This window comes from Octopus sinensis, linkage group LG14 (assembly GCF_006345805.1).
Source record: "Octopus sinensis linkage group LG14, ASM634580v1, whole genome shotgun sequence".
In the NCBI taxonomy this organism is placed as follows: Eukaryota; Metazoa; Mollusca; class Cephalopoda; order Octopoda; family Octopodidae; genus Octopus; species Octopus sinensis.
The window spans coordinates 47,176,631-47,203,584 of record NC_043010.1 but is presented as its reverse complement, the minus strand read 5'-3'; the positions used below and the strand labels follow the sequence as shown (position 1 = coordinate 47,203,584).

The 26,954-nt window shown below is 36.1% G+C and overlaps 1 protein-coding gene across 3 annotated transcripts in view; it reads left to right on the top strand.

The window, feature by feature from the left end:
* Nucleotides 1-315: 315 nt before the first annotated feature.
* LOC115219338 (dynein light chain 1, axonemal-like) overlaps nucleotides 316-26,954 on the top strand; it is a 36,115-nt gene continuing 9,476 nt past the window's right edge. The window contains exons 1-11 of one of the 3 annotated variants that reach the window (XM_036508992.1): nucleotides 316-372; nucleotides 3,534-3,578; nucleotides 5,397-5,509; nucleotides 8,068-8,123; nucleotides 10,108-10,163; nucleotides 10,606-10,695; nucleotides 15,368-15,421; nucleotides 16,913-16,949; nucleotides 17,098-17,184; nucleotides 20,370-20,433; nucleotides 22,508-22,703. In XM_036508992.1, coding sequence (XP_036364885.1) covers nucleotides 370-372; nucleotides 3,534-3,578; nucleotides 5,397-5,509; nucleotides 8,068-8,123; nucleotides 10,108-10,163; nucleotides 10,606-10,695; nucleotides 15,368-15,421; nucleotides 16,913-16,949; nucleotides 17,098-17,184; nucleotides 20,370-20,404 — 576 coding nt within the window. In that variant the 5' untranslated portion in view covers nucleotides 316-369 and the 3' untranslated portion in view covers nucleotides 20,405-20,433; nucleotides 22,508-22,703. Of the gene's footprint in view, nucleotides 373-3,533; nucleotides 3,579-5,396; nucleotides 5,510-8,067; nucleotides 8,124-10,107; nucleotides 10,164-10,605; nucleotides 10,696-15,367; nucleotides 15,422-16,912; nucleotides 16,950-17,097; nucleotides 17,185-20,369; nucleotides 22,308-22,507; nucleotides 22,704-26,954 lie in introns of those variants that run through there. The other 2 variants (XR_005001903.1, XM_036508993.1) reach the window with 2 other exon arrangements.

The following is a 26,954-nucleotide window of genomic DNA, read 5'->3' as shown; positions in this document are numbered from 1 at the left end:
TAATCGACTAATAAATACCTTTCCCTCAACATTACTGGCATTGTGTCTAAATTAGAAACAATTACTTCAAATATAACAAAAACAGCAAAAATGGAAGTGGCAACCAAACGGAAAAGATCCGAATGGTTATAGAAAGAATTACATCAAAGCTACTGTGAAGGAGAATATATTTTAGTTTATACAATATTTTAAAAAGAAGATTATTCGAACTATTATAAGTAAAAATTAAGTACTTCGCAGTTTTATGATATATATTAAATTTTAGAGATTATTTCGTTTCGTTTTTTTTTTTTTCGATATTTTCAGATTCTAATTTTATAAACTCCATGTTGCATCTCCATGACAACAAGTAAATAATTTTCATGAGTTATGGTATGTTGTTAAATCTACGAGTTGCTATTTTTTAAATATTCATATTTTAAGTTTCAATTCAGGTTTATTGGGAAAGAATAGAAATGAGTAGGCATGTCAATGATGCATTTCCAAAAGGGAACCACTCGTCAGTAAAAAAGCAAAAAAAAACGGAAAAAAAACAGTGCAACACTTATGACTTTCGGAAACATTTTTTTCATGCTCAGAATTCTCAAAGCATGGAATATTTTATTCCCTTGAAAAATTCTGCACTCTTGGCGTATTTATCCTCTTTAAGACTCTTTTACTGTTCACTTTTCCGTCTTTTTGTGCTTTATCCACCGTACTTATGCATCCACTTTTGGCTATCATTGCTTCTATTACTTGCTGCTTTCTGATCCTCTTTTAACTTATTCCGATAGTTGTAGTAAACCTGAGCACTGTGTAACAATAAGCTCGTTATTATAAGATAAGCAACACTAACAAAGAAGTGTAACTGACTTTTTCCCTTTACCTTTCATCGCGATCAGCCGCCTTGTACAATATGCGGGGATAAGCAAACTGATTATTTAATTACATTTACAATGTTATTGTTCGTTATTTTGGCGTGGCTTTTCTTTCTTTCCATTTTTTTCCTTCTTGTCTTTCATCCGTCATAGGTTTAGTATAAAATGACTTATAAGGCGACAAGCTGGCAGAATCGTTAGCACGCAGGACAAAATGCTTAGCAGCATTTTGTCCGTCTTTACGTTCTGAGTTCAAATTCAGCTTAAATCGACTTTGCTTATCATCCTTTCGGGCTCGATAAAATACGTACCAGTCAAGAACTGGAGTCGATGTAATCAACTACTCACCCCGCTCCAAAATTTCAGGCCTTGTGCCTATTGTAGAAAGGATCTAAAACGATTGTTCCCTTATCCATAAAATGTCCAGCCTCGTGTCTTGTAAGAAAGTATTCATATTGGTTTCAAATTTTGGTACAAAGCCAGCAATTTCGGGGAGGCGTAAGTCGATTACATCGGTCCAAGAGTTCTATTGGTACTTATTTTATCGACCCCAAAAGGATGAAAGGCAAAGTCGACCTTGGCGGAATTTGAACTCAGAACGTAATGACAGACAACATTCTTAGTCCAGTATGCTAACGATTCTGCCAGCTCGCTGCTTTAAAAATTATTAATACTATTTTGAAAAGTGGGGAGACCACTCCAAGTTCTGAGTTCTAATCCCACCGATGTCAACATTACGTGTCAATCCCATTAAAGGTCGATAAACTAAAGGCGGACGTCGGACTTAGGAAGCACCAACAAGTTGGAATTTCTCCGTTTTGGCGGGAACTTTTTAGATTTTTTTTTTAACTGTGCCCTTGGAAATGCTCTGGACTATTTGGCAAGATCGCCGACTATTTTTCTAGAAAAAAATGCGAAAATGATAGTTTTTTTATATATATATAAAACCCGAGCTTAATCGATTTTGGGGGGGGGCATTACGCACTTAAAAACTATAGGAGAAGCCTTTTGTTAAAAAAAAGGTAAATATTTTCAGACGTAAAGGTGTGATTAAAGGGAGATTTGGCTGTTGTTTCTAACATATTCCATGACCACCTTCGTCGTTTCTTTCTCACTCTGACAAGTATTGATGTTTTTCACTGTTTTCTCCCCATTTACGCTATAAAATTTTTTTTGTTTTAAATTTGATTTTTATCAACCCTAAATCTCACCTTTCATGGAATATGCTAGAAACAACAGCCAATTCATACACATTTTCATCTGAAAATATTTACTTTTTTTTCCGTAAAGGCTTCTCTTATGGTTTTTAAGTGTGTAGAGCCCCCAGAAATCACCGTGCGTAGTGACCAAACTCGATTCATATTCCCCTCTCCGAGTGGTGGGATGGGGGATGAGGTTTTTAAAAAATACATTTTTCGCAAATTTTTTTTCTTTTTTCTTTTTTCTTTGGCTAAAAAGATAGTCCAGAACATTTCCAATGGCACTGTGAAAAAGAAAATCTGAAAAATCCCCGTCAAAATGGAGAAATTCTAACTTCTTAGTGCTTCCTAAGTCTAACATCTGCCAAAATAAATTCCAGTAATATATAAGTATAAATTTTGTTTGGCATACATACACTAGTGTGTCCTCCTTCTGCCTAGACATTGTTCCCTCAAAGCTTTCAGGAAAACGGATATTTTTTAATGAAATTTTCTACAAATACTTTTTAGATGGTGTAGATCATGATTACAGCAGAATTTAATGTGAGAAAAAGAAATGGTGGGCACGCACATATGCATACTGACACACACACACACACACACATATATATATATATATATATTGTGTCATGGCACTCCATCAGTTATGACTACGAGGGTTCCAGTTGATCCGATCAACAGAACAGCCTGCTCGTAAAATTAACATGCAAGTGGCTAAGCACTCCACAGACACATGTACCCTTAATGTAGTTCTCGGGGAGATTCAGCATATACAGAGTGTGACAAGGCTGGCCCTTTGAAATACAGGTACAACAGAAACAGGAAGAAACAGTGAGACAATGTTGTGGTGAAAGAGTACACCAGGGTTCCCCCACTCCCCACCAAAGCCTCGTGGAGCTTTAGGTGTTTTCACTCAATAAACATTCACAACGCCTGGTCTGGGGATCGAAACCGCCAGTCTGCTGTGCTAACCACTGGGCCATTGTGCCTCCACTGTATGTATATATATATATATATATATATATATAAAGGAAACTTGAATTTCAAAAAATTATGTAAGTTGAATATGTGTGCGCTTTTGCCATTTTCTTTTCTTTTTACATTAAATTTCACTATAATCATAATGTACATCATCTGGAGGTTATTTGTTGAAAATTTATTTAGAAACTATCTTTTTGCGAAAGTTACAAGAAAATAAAGTCACCTTGTGTGAATTATCTGAAACTCTTCACCCACTGCAAAGAAATTTTTTCATTGAATTCCAGTATAATTGGAATCTACACCATCCAAAAGGTATTTTTGGAAAATTTTATCAAGGAAATACATTATTTTCTGAAAGTTATGAGAAGAGAAAGTCTTGGGAGTGGGTCACACTTGTGTAGGTATGCTTTCTGTTCAATACATTTCTCTCATAAGAAAATAAAACTTCATAACTACTGAAAATAAATATTACTGATACATGTTTTAACAAAAACAGGCGGCCGTCAAACCAACATCAATCAGGGAAGCTATTGCTAGATGGGTAAGTGCACATCTTTTGTTAGTGTATACTAATCAATATAAAATTATTTACACACACTTTAGAGTGAGTCTCTGCATGGTTGTTTGGACTGCGAGAAACAGTAGCAAACAAACTCATCCTGGAATAACAGTTTATTTACTTCATCCGATCATGGCCGTTTGCCAGCCTTGTCTGGCACCTGTGCAGGTGGCACATAAAAAGCACCCACTACACTCATGGAGTGGTTGGCGTTAGGAAGGGCATCCAGCCGTAGAAACACTGCCAGATCAGACTGGGCCTGGCGCAGCCTTCTGGCTTCGCAGACCCCAGTTGAACCATCCAACCCATGCTAGCATGGAAAACGAACGTTAAACGATGATGATGATGAATTCAAGAACACACTTGATAAATATAGTCCAAGAAACACTGTACATGAAAATAAGCTGTGACAGCCACAGCTTGAATGCCTTTGATCACAGGTTTGGTGAACCAGGTTGGCCATGAGATAAACAAACAATATTTTAGCTAAATATTTTGGCCCATGATATGAAATAGTGACATAATACGATACAATACTCAATTCACTTGTCCACTCACTTTGTAAAAGTTTAAGTAGAGTATCATCCAAATGATTAATACCCTCCTGTTAATGAAGGCCAGCACTAAGCTACATTTGGTGGGGAGAATTAAATCCATCACCTAGTTTGATACCACTACCTGGCTGTTGCGTGCTTTTAGCAGAGACCACTCTGTTACAAGCATTTGGGTCAGTTCTCCTGATACCTCCAGAGGCTCTAAAAGTGTTGTGAACACTGCCCTTCCTCATGATTGAGTAATTATATCAAATATATATGTGCATATAGAGGCATGACTGTGTGGTAAGAAGCTTGCTTCCCAACCACATTGTTCTGGGTTCAGTCCCACTGCATGGCACCTTGGGCAAGTGTCTTCTGCTATAGCCTTGGGCCGACCAAATCCTTGTGAGTGGATTTGGTTGACAGAAACTGAAAGAAGCCCACTGTGTGTGTGTGTATATATATACATATATATATATATATGTATGTATATATCTATGTGTATGTGTCTTTCTGTCTGTGTTTGTCCCCCCATCACCACTTGACAACTGGTTGTCAAGGCTTAAAAAAATAAGTCCTGGGGTCAATTTATTCAACTAAAACCCACCAAGGCGGTGCTCCAGCATGGCTGTAGTCAAATGACTGAAACTAGTAAAAGAATATACATATATATATATATATATACATATATACATATATATACGTGTATATATATATATATACGTATATATATATATATATATATATATATATATATATACGTATATATATATATATATATATATATATATATATTTATATATATATATACATACTTAAAAGTTTGTTGGTTATGACCAGTCAGAGAGTGACCATTGGTTTCACACCTCTAAAGGGTTCTTAGCAGTATAAGTGACTCCATTTTTCATGTCTTCAGTCAGATTTATCCTGTTAGATTGGATGTTTGCAATGTGTGCAGATAGAACTCTCTTAAACCCCTATTTTAGTAAATTTAGGTTTGTTTATACTATAGACTGCCATTCTTTTCAATCTCACCAGTCTTGGCAGGGTGGGAGGCATCAATCTCACCAGTTTTTGGTGCCTTCTTCTAATTCCTTTAACAATATAAATACACTTGTAAACAGCTGTTCAAGCCTGTACTAAAAATGCAATGACAATAGCAATTGAATCTTCTATTTCTTGCTAACCAAACATGCTAATCATTTTTACACTGATTTCTCTGATTAAACATCTGGACTGAGTTGGGTTTCCACATTTGTTTCAGGAAAAGGAAAATGAAGGTCAAAAAGCTGTAGAAACCAAAGTTTTAAATTTCTCATTCCAAGTTCCTTTCATTGAGAAGATTGATCCAACAGTGACCACATTAGCTGCTTGCGAGTAAGTGTATTTTCTCATAGAAGACCAACTATTTACAATGTCTATCATCATGATCAATTATCATCATACGATGATTAGCTGGCAGAATCGTTAGCACACTGGACAAACTGCTTAGCAGCACTTCATCTGTATTCACATTCTGAGCTCAAATTCTGCCCAGGTCGATTTTACCTTTCGGTTTTTTTTTTTTTTCAGCATCGTTAAAATAATTACCAGTTGAATGCTGGGATCAATGTAGTTGACTAATCCCTGCCCCAACAAATTTTTGACCTTGTGCTTATAGTAGAAAGAATTATCTATCATAGTCGTGATCGCAATCACTATGACAACAACCCCTGTCCTCCCTAAGGTTGCCACTGTTGTTGTCATCATACAACAACTACCACCATCATTGACAGCATCATTATTCTTATACAGGGCCAGTTTTAAGTCATTTAGACAGATTTGTTCAAATCGGACCCTGCACCAAGAGAGAGTCCTGCACATGTGCTTGAGTGGAGGAGACTATGAAGAGTTTTTAAGTATATCATTGTGAGTAATGGTGGAGCTTCAATGTCTCAATGTTTTTTGGCTGGGACTGGCATTCAACACAAAGCATAAAACATCAATCTTCAGCTTTTGTTGAGTAGAGGGCGCCACTGACAATTCTCTAATTGGGCTCCACACTCGCTAGCGTAGGCTTTGTTCTTAGCTTTCGTCTTTTTTGCATTTTTGATATGAAGCACAGAAATTCCAAAAAAGCATTAACTTTCTAAACAAAATTACGTTTAGATGGTTAAATTTTATATTGTCCGTATAACTACACAACTGAGCTTCCTCCATATTCGAATTTGTTTCCTCATAACTATCAAAAAAAAAAAAAAAGAGGAGGGGTTATTTTTTAGAGAAATTTTCTACAAATACCTTTCAGATAATGTAAGTTACAACTATTTCGAAATTTGTTGTGAAAATGTTTTCTATGGGTGAAGAAGACGTTTTAGATAATTCACTTTGTTTTCTCATAACTTTCAGAAAAATGGATAATTTTTAATGAAATTTTCTACAATTAGCTTTCAGATGGTGTAAATTACAGTTATATAGAAACTTAATGTGAGGAAAAAAAAAAAGATTGGTGGGAATGTATACATATCTACTGACATCTCATAATTTTTTCAAAATTTTATGATTCATTTTGTAGATGTGTTGTAATGTGTATCAATATGGATGTGTGCGTTCCCATCAATTTTTCCCCCTTTCAAGAAAGGTATGTGTTAGGTATGCCATAGTGTCTTGAGAGGGAAATAGATTTTTGGGGCCGGGGGGGGGGAATATAGGTCTTTGAAACATCTGTTTCTGCATTAACATCTGTTCACAGGTTTAAATGCTTAAGGAGTTAACTCCCCTGTTTCGTGAATAGCGGATGAGCTACAGTAACTTAAATTATGTTACAAACTTGTTGCCAGTAATAAAACAATCTTCTATATATATAAAACTGTAGTTGTGTGAGTGTCTGTCCCCTTCGATTTAGATTCCTAACTACTCCCACATTTTGCGGTGCAGTTTAACCAAATTCGGGTATCTTATAGTCGTGATTCATATCGAGCCCGTCTGAGTATTAGCATGAGTCTACGATTTTAAAAATAATTTAACATCGTTTTTTATTCCATTTTAATGCATAATTTTTTGTGTGTCGATGGCGGCGGAGTTGGCGTCCATGGTCACACCTGCACCTGTTTGCTTCTCCCCCTTCTTCCCTCCCTCGTGAAGCTGTGGGGAAGGGAGTGTAAGGAAATCAACGTCGTAAAGCGTTGTCAAGGAGACCAGCGTTCTTTTAGAACAACGACTTCATGGCTTGAAGACACCAAAACAGAAATGGCTAAGAAAGCCCGAATTGGCATCTATAAGGGAAGTAACTCTCTAAAAATGCTTATATAGTTATTTCCCTTACAAACCCGAGCAACGCCGGGCGATACTGCTAGTTATTTATAAACGTCTCTGTATGGCGCTTTTGTCATGTATTAAATTATGTTGTTTAGGCAGCAAGATGCAAACTTAATTTCTCATACTGTGTTAGCATAAAGATAGCTTCTGTGTCTTGAACCAACGAAAGGGCCTTTATATGATCTCTAAACTGCTAGAAATAGCAGCCAACACATCCCTAAAATCACACACTGCTGTCTTATAATACGATGTTGGTCGTTATATATTAGTTCAAATGAAAATGTGATATAATGTGTGTTATCTATCTATCTATCTATCTATCTATCTGTACATATATATGTATATGTGTGTATATATTTACTACTTCTGAGGATCTGCTAGCTATGAAACATATGTACCCTGGACTTTATTTATCTGCTCCGTTCCATAATTTTTTAAAACACACATTCACAGATATATATATATATATATATATACACACACACACACACACACATACACACATACATACACACATACAGATAGATTTACACACAAACATACATATACATTATGTGTGTGTGTATTTTTAACATGTTCAAGTGATAAAAGCTGAAAATTTAGATGAGTGGAATTATTTTTCATTTTCTTTCTTATAGGCATTTGTCATTGTCTACAAATAATATTGAAAAAATTGCAAATTTGAATGGGCTCAGTAAGTTTGTTTTGTGTAATTTTAATGAATTTATTACAATTTAAAGCAACTTCATTTAAGTTAGTGGAATAAGAAAGCAATGATGTAGGGTAGAAACTGGGTTAAAATCTAAGCTAACCAAAATCTTATCTGTTTTACGGTGCTTACATACTCTTTACCCTTTTACTCTTTTACTTGTTTCAGTCATTTGACTGTGGCCATGCTGGAGCACCGCCTTTTAGTCGAGCAAATTGACCCCAGGACTTATTCTTTTGTAAGACTAGTACTTATTCTATTAGTCTCTTTTTTGCTAAACTGCTAAGTTACAGCGACGTAAACACACCAGCATTGGCTATCAAGCGATGTTGGGGGGACAAACACAGACACACAAACATATACACACACACATACATATACATATACATATATACGACAGGCTTCTTTCAGTTTCCATCTACCAAATCCACTCACAAGGCTTTGGTCGACCTGAGGCTATAGTAGAAGACACTTGCCCAAGGTGTCACGCTGTGGGACTGAACCCAGAACCATGTGGTTCATAAGCAAGCTACTTACCACACAGCCACTCCTACGCCATAAGAAAAAAAAACAACATTTTAATCCTTTTATCTTTTACTCGTTTCAGTCATTAAACTGCAGCCATGCTGGGACCCCACCTTGAAGAATTTTAGTTCAATGAATCAACCCCAGTACTTACGATTTTTTTAAGCCTGGTACTTATTTTATCAGTGTCTTTTTCCAAACTGCTAAGTTACAGGGACGTAAACAAACCCAATACCAGTTGTCAAATGGTGGGGGGAGGGACAAACAAACACAAACACACACACACACACATATATACATGATAGGATTCTTTCAGTTTCCATCTACCAAATCCACTCACAGGGCTTTGGTCAGCACAAGACTATAGTAGAAGACACTTGCCCAAGGTGCCACGCAGTGGAACTGAACCTGGAATCATGTTGTTGGGAAGCAAGCTCCTTACCACACACCTACACCTGTGCCTACTCAAAATTGGCAACATCTATCAGTAGGTATTTTATGAAGAGGAAAATGGAACTTGTGATATTCATGCCTTTCCCCAAAGGATTTATCACTGCAACATGAGGAGAATAATAAGAAGCAAGAGATGAACATGCATCCAAGAGAATACCCTCCATCAGGCATTTGCCATATTCTGAACGCCTTACTTCCCTGGGCATGGATACATTGAAACTCTGACATCTAGCAGCTGACTTGGCAGACACCCATAAAATTATTAACCATCTTACCAACAATAACTCTGAGCACCTTTTCAAATTCCACCTGTCTAACACCTGTGGACATGTTTACAAAGTCAGAAAACAGCACAGCTCCCATGCCTGATGACTGAAACAAACAAAAGATAAAGGGTGAAATTGAAATAGCATAAATATCAAATCTTTAGTGTCGATTCTTGTCCAATTCTGCAAGGCAAGTGAGTGCTTAATGAAAGGGGAGCCTTCATGATATTTTAAACTGACAAAGTAATATTTATTCAAATGATATGTAGATCTAAAATTTTATATATTTATGTATTTGTTTTGCAAGATTCTTGATGTGAAAACATGCATAGAACAGGTATTGTTATACTTGGAAATGGTTATTTTTTGTTTTCTTTTATCAATTAAATATATGCACTATTTATACTATCTTCACTTTTGTCACACATTCTGTGACCTGATCAGTGACTCTTTGACAGATGTATAAACTAACAATAATTATTCGTATTAATTTTAGTTTATATATATATGTCAAAGAGAGTCACTGATGAAGTCAAAGAATGTGTGATGAAAGAACTTTGAGAGATGTATAAGCTAAAAAATAATACAAATAAAAACTAAAGTGAAGATTAAATAAATAGTGCATCTGTTTAAATGGCAAAAAAAAATAACCATCTCCAGGTATAACAATGAAATTTTATAAATTTAATCAAATAATAAATTCACAATTTTCAATAAATTTTCAGAAAATTTGAAAATACTTTCTTTGGGTAGAAACAAAATCAAAGTTCTAACTGGTTTGGTAAGTTTGTAACAAAATTATAGATTTTGTGTTTTTTCCTTTCTTCCTTTCTTTTTTTTGTTTTTTTTTTTACTTTACTATAGCATGATTAGTTAAAATTTTTTGTTTTTTGGAAAAACTATCTAGCTAAATTTAATTTGCTCACAGTTAAATTTCCTTCAAATCCCATCTTTGTCTTAAAAAAAAAAGACAAGGGAAAGGCTTGTTGAATAATGTATATAATGGTGTTCTACATGCAGTAGGTTTGGGAAACAAGTGAGGGAATTGTGACAGAAATACCTTCGTCATTGACTTGCTCCGTCAAAGCTGACCTGAAGCTAAACAACAACAGCCTCTAGTTTACTTAGATTCTTGTGACTATATTCAATAGGGAAGAGCCATAATTCTGTTGTTGATTAATTATTCAAGTTAAAAGTCAAGAAACTCATTGTCTATTTTCAAGGATGCTGTTGGAGAAACACTTGAACAGCTGTGGATTTCTTACAACTTAGTAGAAAAACTGAAAGGTATCAATGTTCTGAAGAATCTACGGGTAAGTAATGTGCTTGAACTCTTTTAGTATTCCGAATGTTCAAATCTAGTGACAGCTTAGTCATAGGAAGAAGGGCCATGGCTGTGAGGTGAGAAGTTTGCTTCCCAACTACATGGTTTCAGATTCAGTTTCACTGTGCAGCACCTTGGGCAAGTGTCTTATACTATAACCCTAGGCCAACCAATTCTTTGTGAGTTAATTTGATAGACAAACTGTGTTGAATCCCATCAAACATGCTGGGGTACCAGCTTGAGCAATTTGTTTTAGTCAAATGAATTGACCCTAGTACTTATTTTTTGTTAAGCCTCATGTTTATTGTATTGGACCTCCACCACCGTTTGATAACTGGTGTTGGTGTGTCAAGCAGCAGTGGAGGACAAACACAAAGACACACACACATACACACACACACATACACACACACTCACACACACACACTCACACACACACACACACATGTATGTATACATATATATGGCAGGCTTCTTTCAGTTTCCCTCTACCAAATCCACTCACAAGGCTATAGTAGAAGACACTTGCCCAAGGTGTCATGCAGTGGGACTGAGCTCTGAACCATGTGGTTTGGAAGCAAGCTTCTTACTTCACAGCCATGCCTGGGCCTTTATATAATTTCATACACAAATGTGGGTGTTACTTTATTTATAGGCCTTCATATCTATGCCTCTTATAATGCATTCAAGTTCTTTTTATTTTTTTATCATTCATTTATTTATTTATTTTGTAATATCTAACTTGCTTAAGGCAGCAAGCTGGCAGAACCTTTAGCATGCTGGGTAAAATGCTTAGCAGTATATCATCCATCTGTATGTTCTGAGTTCAAATTCTACCAAGGTCGACTTTGCCTTTCACCCTTTCAGGGTCAATAAAATAAGTACCAGTTGAACACTGAGGTTGATGTAACCAACTTACCCACATGCCTGAATTTGCTGGCCTTGTACCAAAATTTGAAAAATTTGCTTGTTTTCTGAATGGCAGTAATGTCCTATTTTCCTTCCTGCTTTGTCTTTAGTAGGTTTACTCTAAAATTGATGATTCTAGATATAGTTAGGTCATCAGTATACAGAGGTACCCACAGACAGCCAGTTTTAAATTCCTCTTTATGACCTAGGGAACTAAGATACATATGAGAGAGCTGGAAATGAGACCCTGATGGACACCTACCTGCATGCTAAATCCCTCATTGGACTCATTACGAACTCACATTCATTAGTCATTTGCATAACTAATCAAGTTGTTCAGGAAGGAGTCATTCCTGATGATTAACACTGTAGTATCATCAGCTCCTGTAAAGATAAAAGAATGTTTTAGAAGCAACTACAGAGGTCTCAAACTGATAGACCAAGTTATGAAGTAATCAGGAAGAAATAGCTTAGATGTGATGTAGTTCAGGTTTGTGCGGGGACAGGATATTAGTGATGCCCTCTTTATAGCGAGGCAACTACAGAGGTTCTTACTAAAGAGCAAGTTACTATACCAAGCATTCATTGACTTGGAGCAGGCCTTTGACTGGGTACTATGCCTTGTAGTCTGGTGACAAATAAGAGAACTAGATGAAGACGAATGGCTTGTGAGAGGTATGCAAGCCACGAGATGCTATGGAGTATTTTAGCATGCAAGAAAATAATGCTCCAGAGTATTCTCCCTTAAATCACTACAGAAAAATTGAAGGGTTTTTTTTTTGTTTTATTTTTCGTGGTGTGTAGTTTCAACATGTTAACAAACGTTAAGGTGGCAAAACTGCTTAGCAGTATTTCGTCTGTTTTTACGTTCTGAGTTCAAATTCTGCCGAGGTCGACTCGACTTTACCTTTCATCCTTTTGGGGTCGATAAACGAAGTACCAGTTGAGCACTGGGGTCGATTTAAGTGACTTATGTCTGCCCTCAGAGTTGCTGGCCTTGTGCCAAAATTTGAAACCAATATGTTAACAAACATGATTTTAATGAAAATTATAGTTATAAGCACTTTACATTATGAAAATCTGTGACAATGAACTTCAAGTGGTGGAGCTTAATTTCCTCCTCTCACAAGGCTGTTGCTGGACTGCTCCAGCCCTTATATTTGTTGAGTCTGACTCCTCAGCACATTACTGCAGCAATCATCAGCAGACCTAGGATTTTTCTTGGGTTGACTCGTCAACAGGTCAACACTGCAGCAATCTACAAAATATGTCTCTTCAGTAGATTCAGAGTCTAATAGATTTCCTGCAGAGAGCTCAAACTTTCAGATGGGGCTGTATCTTCTGGCTAGGGTTTGTCACTTCAATTGTCTGAGTATCTAAACACAGAAACACAAGAAATGTTGAGTATTGATCTATAACCATAAACAAGTAGCTGTAAGAGTTATATGTTGGTAGAAAGCTTTTCAAGCCAACACAGATTTGTGGAAATGAAATGTTTAGCATGAAGAGATTACTAGAATTGTGATTTCAATTCTGAATATGCAATGCTTTCAGTATAAGTTTTTTTAACATTTTGCAAAGTTCTTAGATTTGACTAAGTGCATCTGGCAAGAGAATTAGCAGCTGTGTTATCTCTAATGTCATAATTGTACAAGGGGGTGCCTAAAAGTTCCTGGTATTAAAGATATCGCAAAAGGCCTGGTGAGGCCCAACCTTCTGAGTTATTTTACAGGGCTTAGAAAACTGAAGGACCACTGCAATAAGTGTGTGAATCTAAGAGGGGAATAGGTTAAATAAAATCATAATTAACTGATCCTCCTGTATTTTCTTTTACCCAAAGCCAGGAACTTTTCAGTGATAATTCTGGCCAATCTTATCTTATCTTCATTTTTCTTCTGCTTTTGTGATTAAATAGGAAAAAACTACTTATTGATCAGTGTGTAATGTAAAATGGCCTCAAAAGGAAAATGTTCTCCATTTCCTAACACTTTCTGTGACAGTCATAGATTATAATAATAATAATAATAATAATAATAATAATAATAATAATGAAGTTATTGTATACAGTGCTCAGGTACACCACAACTTGTCAAAAGTGCATATAAAGCATATGCAGTAATGTACAAATGTCTAGAAAGTGAACAGTGTATGAGTCAGATACATGCTTACATGTGTATGGAGGGGAGAAAATCAGGTGTTGTGTTGGCGAATCTCAGGAAGCATGGAAGTTTTGAAGGTTGCAGTGCTCCGACAACTAACAGCTTATGCCGGCAGTTTGTTCCATACTTCAGCAACTCTCAGTGTAAAAAAATGTTTCCGAAAGTCATGGGAGCTGTGCTGTTTTCTGACTTTGTAAACATGTCCACGGGTGTTAGACAGATGGAGTTTGAAAAGGTGCTCAGAGTTATTGTTAGTAAGATGGTTAATAATTTTATCTTTTAATTGACAAGAAATTTAGTCAAGGAGAAAGTGAATTTTGAGTGATTTGTTACACTGAGAAAGGACACTTGAGATTGTTGTTCTAAAAGCATCAGTTTCAATATGTAATGATATTTTGGTTAAGATAGGTGAGAGAAAGGTATTAACTGTTGAAATTTTAAGCAGATGAACAGCATCCAGGTGTCTTTCGTTGGTAGGGAAAATAAGATTTAACTGGGGTTGAATTAGTTTCAAGAAAAGATATATCCATTTTGTAAGACACTTAACAAACTTAGTAGTCATTGTGGTTGTTTAGTATTGCTAGGCACTTGGTAATCAATGAAGAGATTCAATCTTTCCAGATCAGTTTGCAGAGAATTATTTTCTATTTTGTATCTTAGGTAACATGAAATTTTGTATCCTAGGTAACATAAAATGGTTGTTGTTATGGTGATTTCAACTGGAATCTGTAAAAATTTGCATTCTGCTGTTTATTGAAGATGTGATTGAAAGTAACTGTTATAATATTGTAAATTGATATAATCTGTATTATGACTGAAAACTGATAGTGAAATGAAGCTATTAAGCAGAGTGAGTTTTGTTTTTCAGTTGAGTCTAGGATTCAGCGACAAATTGATTCTCAGCTACCATCTAAAACATTTAAATGTATACAAAACATGAATAGTATATGCCTGTATTTATTGAAAATGTCTGACTGCCAACCTTCAAATATGATATACCATAATGCATTTGAACTGGAAGTAGTATGTATATGTGTGTATAGCTGGGGGAGGGGGCAGTAGGTGCAGTCTGCCCCAGGTAGCACTTTTGGGTTTGCTGTAAGCCATATGTGTTTTTTGTGGGGTCCAGTGGGGTGACAGATGGAAGGGCTGCCCCAGGCAGCACACACTCTAGCTACACTAATGTATGTATGTATGTATCTATGGTGGCGAGCTGGCAGAAACGTTAGCACGCCGGGCGAAATGCGTAGCCGTATTTCGTCTGCCGTTACATTGTGAGTTCAAATTCTGCCGAGGTCGACTTTGCCTTTCATCCTTTCGGGGTCGATAAATTAAGTACCAGTTACACACTGGGTTCGATGTAATCGACTTAATACCTATGTCTATCCTTGTTTGTCCCCTCTGTGTTTAGCCCCTTGTGGGTAATAAAGAAATGTATGTATGTATGTATGTGTGTGTGTATGTGTGTATGTATGTATGTATGTGTGTGTGAGAGAAAGAGAGTGACTTCATACAGCATAACAGAACTAACAAATAAAAAAGCTGACATTGGCTGTTATATATAGAGAGATTATTTCTTGTTTATCATTTCAGGTATTATATATGTCAAATAATGTAGTGAGTGACTGGAATGAATTCAATAAACTAGTAAGTAGCAATACAATTAATGTAATTAATATCAAAGTACATAAGGCGGTGGTGAGTTGGCAGAGTCGTCACCAAGCTAGGAAAAATGCTTAGTAGCATTTCTTCCAGCTTTATGTTCTGAGTTCAAATGCCGCCAGGTTCACCTTCGCCTTTCATCCTTTCAGGGTCAATAAAATAAGTACCAGTTGAACACTGGGGTTGATGTAATCGATTTACTCTTCCCCTGAAATCACTTACCTTTTGCCAAAATTTGAAACCCTATGAAACAAGCATTGATGACTTTTCTTCACTGCTCTCAAATCTGGGTTGTCTTTTCTTCTCCTAGCTCTGGTTGGTTTCAAATTGTTATTGATTATTTCTGTAACTTTGCAAGTTCTAGATTTGGGTTTTGGCCCTATACAGACCTATTTTTTACCTCTAGTGGGAAGTAGTCCATATTAATCTACATTATTTGTATTTGATGGATATTTGTCTTCATCTTGTTTGTTAACACATTTCAGCTGATATACTCTCCAGCCTTCATCAGGTGTCTTGGGAAAATTTCGAACCTGGGTTCTCATTCCTAAGGTATTTTTTGATATCATTATTATTCAGGTCACTGCCTGGAATCAAACTTGGAATCTTGGGATTAGTAGCCAGCACTCTTAACCATTACGCCATATGCACAAATGAAGGTCAACATTTCCATCAAGTTTCTTATTGGTATACTAGTGCATTCTTTTAGATGGGTGTCTGTCGCTAGTTTTTCTTGAATCCCCGATATTGCTTCACCAAAAAGAAAAAAACAACAACAACAATGAAAAATACCTTAGGGATGAGAACCCAGGTTTGAAATTTCCCCAAAACACCTGATGAAGGCTGGAGGGTATATCAACCGAAACGTGTTAACAACAAATAAGATGAGGACAAATATCTGTCAAATGTAAATGATGTATATAATTCCTCATCTCTTAAATATAGAACTGCATATTAATTTAGTCTCTGTCCTTTGACCTATCCAGCATAGGAGGTCCTACAAGGAGTTTGTTTACCACGGGCATAGCTGTCAGGGTCATTGAGGCAAACAAACCACCACACTGCAACAAAGACTGGACCTTGTGATGGTGATATATGTCTGTAAGAATTATACACATACTATAGATATATATAAAGGGTGAAAACCCCCTTTGATCATGAATGACCACAGGATTGCTCCTAGAAAGTTCCCCTCTGAGGCACCTATCCAGGCAAGGTTTCTATGGTTGGGTGCCCTTTCTAATGCCAACCACTCCATAGAGTGTACTGGGTGCTTTTTATGTGGCACTATCACCAGTGCTTTTTTATGTGGCACTGAAAGATCTATGTAAACAAGTTGCTTTTGAGCCATGTAAGAATGGAAAATTACACAATAAAATAGTAAAAAATGAATTTATACTTCAGATTTGTAGCAGGAATTGTATTTCATTTGCCAAAGTATTTTTTGTTTACATGAATTTTTAACTTTTATTCCAGGCTGATCTACCTCTTCTTGAAGATCTTGTATTTGTAGGTATGTTTCATTTACACCCTCTTCTACTTCCTCGTCCTCCCCTCCCCTCCTCTTTCTCCATTTCTTCCTCCCCCAATTCCTCTCCCATCTCTTTCTCCACCTCCTCCACACATTTTATTTACATGTTTCAAAATGTTTATATTTCCAGGAAATCCTATTGAAGAACACCATTCAGCTGCAGGAGACTGGAGAGATTTGGTGGCCAAGAAACTACCAAAACTTAAGAAACTTGATGGTTTGTGCTGTTTTTATTTTCAAAATCCTTTTAAATTCTTTGCTTAACATTACAGTGATATTCAAAAATAAGTTAGGGAAGCTCCTGTGGCAAGTCAAATCTACAACAGGACTTATATTCTCAGCTGAAGATATTTCACTTGACTTACAATTCTAATGTCTTTGGAGATGAACATCACAAAATTTTATTTACTACTCTCATAAAATATAGAATTTATCTGTCTCAATGAAAGAAACCATCATAATTTCTCTGTTCATGGCTTAGTGAAGGGTGGAAGGTATTGTTCATGAAACTTTTGCAAGAATCCAATGTTGGTTAGAGGAAAGTTATCCTTATACAAGAAACCTGAATGCAGTAGAGAGTGGATTCCACTAAAGGCACTCAAGGGTCAGCTGGTGGCATTAAACTTGGCAAGATTAGGTTACTTTCACTTTCATCTCTTTCTTCTTTAAGTTTACTTAGTGTTTATTGCATCATTAGGGATCATATTTCACCATGGATCAAAATTTTTTAAAATATATACAAAAAAAAACCTATTGATTGTAATCATCATCATTATTATCCTCATCGTCAACTTCATCATCATCATCGTTTAACATCTGTTTTCCATGCTGGCATGGGCTGGACAGTTTGACTGAAAACTGGTATGGCGGGGAGCTGCACCAGATTCCAGTCCAGTTTGGCAAGGTTTCTATGGCTACATGCCGTAGAAATGCCCTTCCTAACACCAACCACTCCAAGAGTGTAGTGGGTGCTTTTTACATGCCACCAGCACAAGTGCCATTGACATGACACTAGCATCAGCCATGACTATGATCTCACTGGGTTTGACAGTTATACACAAGCACAGCATATCACTCAACGTTTGAATGATGCTTTTTACATACCAGTTACACAACACTGGCATTGGTCACGACTTTGATCTCACTTGGCTTGTTGGGTTTTCTCAAGCACAGTGTATTGCCAAAGGCCTCGGTCACTTGTCATTGCTTCTGTGAGGCCCAACATTCGAAGATCATGATTCAGCACCTTGTCCCGTGTCTTCCTGGGTCTACCTCTTCCACAGGTTCACTCCGCCATTAGAGTGCAGCATTTCTTCACATAGCTGTTCTCATCCATATGCATCTTATGACCATACCAGCACAGTTGTCTCTCTTGCACGCCACATCTGATGCCTCTTCAGCCCAACTTTTCTATCAGGATGCTTACATTCTGCCATGCATGCACACTGACATTACACATCCAGCAGAGCATACTAGCTTCATTTCTTACAAGCCTATGTATGTCTTCAGGAGCCACAGCCCATGTTTCACTGCTGTGTAGCATGGCTATTTGCACACAGACATCATACAGAGTGTGACAAGGCTGGCTCCTTTGACATACAGGTACAACACATTTTTGCCAGCTGAGTGGACTGAAGCAAAGTGTTTTGCTCAAGGACACAATGTGCGACTGGGAATCAAACTCACAACCTTATGATCATTAGCTGAATACCCTAACCACCAAGCCATATGCCTTCACTCAATGTAGAGCTGAGATAAATCAATAGGATACCAGAGTCAGTGACAGTGCATAGCTTCTTGTCATATGCACTTGATTCTTGCTGGCTCAGCTCAATTCATTGAGAACAGGCTCCATGAGGAGGTACAGATTTACACAGTTAGCTGCCAGGAACTGCATAGAGAGAATTGCACCTGACTAAAGAATGATAAGATCCTAGCCTACTAGTTATATTTTGTCTCTCTAGATCTTGAGTTCAAATCAACTGAAGGTGTTCCAGTGTGTACATTGACTGTATACTTAATTCTATATCCTTCAATTCAAATATCAGGAACAGTTACAAAATCATTCTGAGCTGTTGTATACACTGTACTGACATTTATAATCCACTTAATACTATGAAACCATAGTCAAGCTAAAGAAGGAGCCTTCACATAGTCCCCCAACTTGCTAGAAATAGCAACTTAATCTCTCTCAAATTATGCCTTGTGGTTATGAAAAAAAGAAGGCCACATTAGAAAATGTAGTTCTAGATGTACTTAGAAAACAAGATGGTCCCAGATGAAATATCTTCTATCACAAATTGTCTGCTTGACCAGGTTAGACTTCAGGTTTAACAAAAGCAACAACCAATTAAATCTCGGGAGTAATTTTGTGTTTTGTATTAGACATCCATAGGTGTGGTTGTGTTGTTAGAAGTTTGTTTCCCAACCTCATGGTTCTGAGTTCAGTCATGCTGCATGACATCTTAATAACAATAACAATGAAATTATTGTATACAGTGCTCAGGTGCACCACAACTTGTCAGAAAGTGCATATAAAGTACATGCAGTAATGTAGAAATGTCTGGAAAGTGAACATGCTTGTGTGTGTATGGAGGGGAGAAAATCAAGTGTAGTGTTGGCAAATCTCAGGAAGCATGGAAGTTTTGAAGGATGCAGTGCTCCGACAACTAACAACTGATGCCGGCAGTTTGTTCCATGCTTCAGCAACTCTCAGCGTGAAAAAATGTTTCCTGAAGTCATGGGAGCTGTGCTGTTTTCTTACTTTGTAAATTTGTCCACGGGTGTTAGATGGGTGGAGTTTGAAAAGGTGCTCAGAGTTATTGTTTGTACGATGGTTAATAATTTTATGGGTGTCTGCCGGCCAAGTGTTTTCTATTATAGCATTGGGCCAACCAAAGTCTTGTGAATCGATTTGATAGATGGAAACTGGAGGAACCCCATTGTATACATGTGTGTGTTGTTTGTGTGTGTGTGTGTGTTTGTGTCTCCTTGCCTTGACATTGCATAATAGTTGTAAATGATTGTCACTGTCATACAAGCAGTGTCATTCATTTCCAATGTTCTGTGAGAACAAGTCTGGCCATAGGGAAAGTAATACCTTGCTTGGAAACAGGTGAGGGTTGGCAACAGGGAGGGCATCCAACCATAGAAAACCTACCTCAATAAATTACATCCAATCCATGCAAACATGAAAATGTGAATATTAACTGATGATGGATGATGATGATGATGACCATGATGATGTTGACACTGCCATTGTTGTTGTCAGCCTCCAAAGCTACATTCCTTGAAAATGTTTGTACAACTGACATGCTCTGGTTTCTATAATTTCAGTAGATTATGACTGAGTTTCTTTACCTTAACCAAAATTACTCTATGCTTTTTTCTTTCTTTCAACAGGGGTCCCTATTATTCGAATGGAAGAAGAAGAATGAAAACAGACAATGTTCATTACTTCACAAAAGTGGTTATACAAGTGCATTTTTCATTTCCCATCTTTTTTTTTTTTCAATTTTTTCTTTTTCTTATAATTTCTATGAAATTAAAATACAAAGACAGTATTGGTAAAAAGAATGTAACACCATAGTTACCTTTTGACCTAATATATATATGTATTTGTATATGTGTACATGTGTATGTGTGTGTGTGTGTGTGCTCACACACACACACACACATAACACATACACACACACACAGATATAAACATTCCCATGCATACACATGAATTTACCAATGAGAGGAAAAGTACTCAACACATATGGTAAAGTTTATATCCAAGGCTAAGAATTCTCTTTACTGCATCTCTGAGTTTCATGTCCATTCTTTTTACTGAGGTACTCAGAGAAGTGTCAAATGAAAAGCTCAGCTTTGAACAAATAAATGCTCACCTCTATGTGTGAATGAATAACTTATAAATATTCAAGTTAATATTTCTTTTTCTCTTCCAAAGCTACTTAAAACTCTCTTTGATCTTACTTGATTTTTTTCTAAATATAACATTCATTTTGTCTCTTTGGGTATATGACTGTCTTGCTCTACTGAGACACAGTAACATATCTTGAAGACTTTGTCTTCATGCTAAGTACCCAAGTATAACAGTTAATATATACCTGATACTACAACTTATCAAAGCATGCATCACCTATACAATGCCCCTTATACTCTTAGGAACACAAGTATTGGAAGATGGGTTATTGAATTTATGGATCTGAGTCACAGACACAATACAGAGCCACAGATGAGAAACAAACTGTGCACCCATATTGGTTTCAAATGTTGGCACAAGGCCAACAGCTTTAAGGAGTGGATAATTCAATTACATCAACCCCAGTGTTCAACTGATACCTATTTTATCAACCCTGAAGAGATGAAAGGTGAAGTCAACCTCGGCGAAATTTGAACTCAGAATGTAAACACAAATGAAATGCTGCAGAGCATTTTGCACTGCATGCTAACAATTCTGCCAGCTTGCTGCTTTGACTGTGCACCCATATTAAAAAGCTATTTGTGAAGTTGAAAATAAGCAAAGCTAATCTTTTCATGATCTACTGAGGTCAGCTTAGCTAACACTTAATTCTGGTTTCTATAGCATTAACCAGATAAAAGAAAAAATCTCCTTTCCTCTTGATTAGAATATCATAGATAACTAACACTCTTCAGTTTGACAATGCTACCACTACTTATATCAGTGAATTACACCTGTTTTGTGGTACCAGGTGAAGTGGGCTATCAACTCTTTAGCATTTAAACCAGCCATATCCAGCCCAAATATTCTACCTGTTTTATGTTCAAACCAGCCTGACCTGGACTCTCATACCTATTCTACAATGTCATTCTAAAAATATGCAATGACATCATCAAAATCTCAAAGTTACAGGAAAATGCATGATTAATTAAAAGCGGTGTGATTAAATACATTTGATAAAGTAATCTGAATGTTAAAGGGTCAAGAGCTAAATGCTTTAAATGCCTTCATTAGAGATGCAGTAAAATATTTGTGGCAGGATATAAACTCTAAACTCCTCGGTTCATTGTCCCCTCAACCCAGGAATATGTAATTCCTTCTTAAATGTATCTGACATAAATGTAAAATAGAACCAGCCTATTCTGTACTTCTGCCAAAGTGATATATATACATGTGTGTGTGCGTGTGTGTGTGTGTGTGTGTGTGTGTGTATTCGAATATGAATGAAAAGCAGCCCAAGGGATATAAACCATATTGAATACACATACAAAACACCTATGTTGTGTATGTGTGTTTTATATTGTTTATATGTATTTATATAAATATTAATTATAATTATAAACATATTTGTATAAATATTATATTGATATAGACATATATTTCTGATTAATTTTAAACTTTTATATAATTTCCTATGCAATAAAGGCTAAAAAATAAATCTATACATCTTTATTTGCATTTCGTGCTGTGTTTCATATTGCTTTGTCCTTGAACAGTTGCAGTAATAAATCAGTATATCTATGAGAACACATTGCTAACCCCTCAATCAACCTTCCTCTATTTCTGGAAAAAGAAACACTCTGAGTGGTCCCCCCCCCCACAGCCCTTCACATGGTACAATATAACCAATTTGGAGAAAGTGAGAATAAGAGAGAAAGAAAGAGAAATCAACCCTAGTACTTAATTGATTCTTTAATTATTGGCCTCAGAAGCATGGAAAATAAAGTTGACTTTGACAAGATTTGGACACAAAATATAAAGAACCAGAATAAAAACAAGGCTTTGATGATTATATCAGTTTGCCGCATAAAAATGTACAAAAACTAGAATTAATAGAGAAAAAAAATTTTTGATGATGTTATCACTTTTAAGGTAATAAAATTAAAGCAAGTCAATGCAAGTCAATTAGATATTTGTCATTACAATTCATACTATTATGATTCAAATTTTACATTTTCCTATCTATTTTATAAATATTTGGAGACAATAATGGAAAGAAGATTATAATGAAAGAGTAAAATTGAAATAAAGATATCAATATCTAGTATATTTTTGCCTTAATATTATTCATTGTTGATATAGTATTCTGTATAATATTTATTGTTAATTACACTGTTATTTCCTATTTGCTTATCCCTAGAAAATATGAGAAATGGCAAATATTTCCTTCAAACCTTGCTTTTATTACTATATTTATTGAAACCCAAAGAAACCTTCTCAACATTTGGCTCTGATACTCTTCCACTACCCCTGCTCATGATCAGAGATGACCATATTGTCAGCCACTAAGGAACATGCTCAAGTGTTTAAGGTCAAGCAAATCTGTGGTATTGAGTAGAATATTTTGCTATAACAAAAGTTCTAGAAAATCCTACTTCAGCAACTCAGTACTGAATCTGTTTGAAATGTTACGGAAAATAAGTCAGTTTCAAGATATTGATGTCCAGGTCACAAAAGCAAAAGTTTAAAGAAAATAGTAGTCAGGAGGCGCAGGAGTGGCTGTGTGGTAAGTAGCTTGCTAACCAACCACATGGTTCCGGGTTCAGTCCCACTACGTGGCACCTTGGGCAAGTGTCTTCTGCTATAGCCCCGGGCCGACCAATGCCTTGTGAGTGGGTTTGGTAGACGGAAACTGAAAGAAGCCTGTCGTATATATGTATATATGTATATATGTATGTGCGTGTGTCTGTGTTTGTCCCCCGAGCATTGCTTGACAACCGATGCTGGTGTGTTTACGTCCCCGTAACTTAGCGGTTCGGCAAAAAGAGACCGATAGAATAAGTACTGGGCTTATAAAGAATAAGTCCCGGGGTCGATTTGCTCGACTAAAGGCAGTGCTCCAGCATGGCCGCAGTCAAATGACTGAAACAAGTAAAAGAAAAAAAAAATTTCATTTGATTTCTAGATAGAAGTAAATAGGAAATAACACTTACTGACCAAAGACAAAGAAAAAATTAAAATTTTGTTAGTGTTATTCATCAATCAGGACTTTGATGTAGCTTTGTTTTTTGGTTGTGACTGAGCACAGTAATGCACCAGCTCCAGCATCTGATTCTCAGAAGAGGAGAGGTTGATGAAAAAAAGTTAAAACTTGTTATCTTCAGTTTGGTTTCCATGCCTCTCCTCACCTGTGCTCAGGAATGTTGGGTAACGGCTAAAAGAGTAAAACTGTGAATACAAGCATCAGAAATGGGGATTCTCTAATGGATTTTTGATTAATGTTACTCTACAGGGTGTGTAGCAGAGTTCAATTCTGTTTCCATGCCTCACCTCACTTGTGGTCAAGAATGTTGGGTAATGATTAAAAGAGTAAGATTGTGAATACAAGTATCACAAATGGGCTTCCTCTGAAGGATCTTACTGCAAAATATTACCTAGAATTTTCAGTGGTTGACTTGTATATTTATACCTACTAGCAGGACCTGTGAATATTTCACTGAGTTAATGATAAGCTTATTAGGTTATTTCTGAAAACTTTATCCAAAAAACCTGAAAACATAGCCTGTGTTGTATCTGTGTCTAAATATAGTTGCTCATCTGCAAATCATTGAAAAGTGAAGGAAATTGGAATACGATAATTACTTAAGGCACTTTATATGTATGCATTTTATATACTGTATGCACAATTTTATAGACTTCGCTTTACCCTCTTTTTCTCTCTCCTTTTTCTTTCATTCTTTGCCTTTCTCTTCAACTAATCACGTGAAAGCATTACAGATGGGCTAAATAACCGAGGAGAAAACTTAGTTTTAAAAAAACTGCAGATTTCACTCACCACTACTTCTCCCTCTCCTGACCCTACCCCTTCCCTGACCCGTTCCTTCCCCTTCCCTGTCCCTGTCCCTACCCTTACTTCTGTCCCTGACCTTGTCTCTGATACACAATTGGCCAACACATGGTTTCTAAACTTATACAGAGTTCCCTTGTTATTTTGAGCAGCCACTACTTTTAATTTGTTTTACCTTTTGGCTGTCAACCCAGCTTGTTACTTTCCAGTACCTTTGTGCCAGTTTGTTGCTTTCCAGTACCTTTGAGCCAGCTTTCTCCTCATTACCACTTCACCTCACTTATGAACAACAGAAACTAATTGCCCTATTATAATAATCACCAGTCATGTAAGTCATTAATTAAAATCAATGTCAGCACAGCAGTACCACCATCTCTTATGCAAGATACCTTATGGACAGAAAATACACCAAATGGTTTTAACACACCTTTTATACCACACGATCCTGGTATCTGATTAGCTTTGATCTTCACACTCATTGTAATAACCCTTGTCACATGATTCAGTTACTTGTATGTAGCAGAGATCTGAAAAAATTAGATGATTATGATTTTATAGGCTATTTTCAGCCTATCAGATTGCTTTGTGTTTGGCAAATGTATTTTTATGAATGTCTTCTTGAGCCTTAGTTATTTTCTAAACATTAAATGGTCAAAAGGATGGCAACAAGATTCAACACAATACAAATTTTGTAACCTTCAGACTAACACATACATATTAACATCTACCACGCAAAAAATGCAGAGAATGTCTCACCAACACATTTGTTTGCATATACATGCACACGAACCAAAAATATAACTTTTATTCTGTTATATATAAACTCTTAATAACTATCGCTAATAAGCCATAATTATTTGTGGACTATTTTTGTCAAGAACATATTTGAACTATTATGCTAGAAATACACTGTTTATTTTCTGACAGCAATATTCTACAAACAGCTTTACACTACAATACTTGATGATCAATATATTACATGGATGAATTATCATTCATTTGCCTCTAATTTTATTTTTGCAAATGCTGTCTTCCATGTATTTATTCTGGTACACTGATTGTTTGCTGCTATCTTTGTTACCGTTTTTACACTAAATATTATACTCTGGATTTCATATAACTCAGTCAATCATATTAGCATTATTAAATAATTTTGATATTAGTGCTAGTCTCTTTGTCGTTTCTCATTTATTTCCATTACAACCATTTCAATTACAAGGCATGCAAAATAGCTCTGCAAAATAAGGTTAGTATGCAGTTTAGTGTTGTAAAAAGTGAAAGTAAATTGTGCTGGAAATTACAATAGTGAAATCCCATAATTTTATCTAATTATGTAATAATATCTTCTCATGAGCATTTCTGTAATAGCAGCTGAGTTACACAGCTGCAACATATTATAATAGGTATATCCAACAACACCGGTAAAAAGCCACAAGGACACATTTGATATCTGATTGGTGGACTTCCTAAGTTAGTTTAGGTCACATATATATTAACAAACCATTCTTTAAATTTTGTTCATCCAATGATGAGAGAATCCATACACAGACTATCAATGAGTATAGATGCATGCTAAGAAGAAATTCAGCCCCTCCAAATGTCTCAAATGCCACAGGCTGGAGGAGACTGTTTACTGACAGGGCCTGATACTTAAGGATTTTGTTCTGTTTGGCTATGAAAGCAGTCCATATGGGTCACCCTGTTGCACTCCAAAGTCAGATGGGATGAGGTAGTCACCATGCATCTTAACATTCAGACATCTTGTGTAGATACGATTCATACATATAATATTGTCAGAAAATGTATGATATAGCAATAAATGCTTTATTGATTCTCTTACAAATACTTAATAACACACAGCTTTTTTTTTAAAATTCTCTTTAAATCAAAATTTATTCCATAAGCTTGTCAACGTTTTTGTTCCACAATTACAACCTGATCATCAACAAAGTTCAACTGATTCAGTTACATTAGAACAAACCACTATTGTGTAACAAAAATTTTGACACTTTAAGAAATAAATTTAAACTTAAAGAGAATGTAATAGCTTCGTGTGTCATTAAATGGTTTGAATGGGTCTTCCTTGATGTAGTTACTTCATTTTTTCTGATCAAATCGCAAGTACAACTCAGAAATTTTCAAATATTAACTTTAAAAACTAAGTAACACAGATTGGAACTTCTTAAGTCAATATGTAGAACATTTTTCCTCCAGCAATCTAAACGAAAATAAA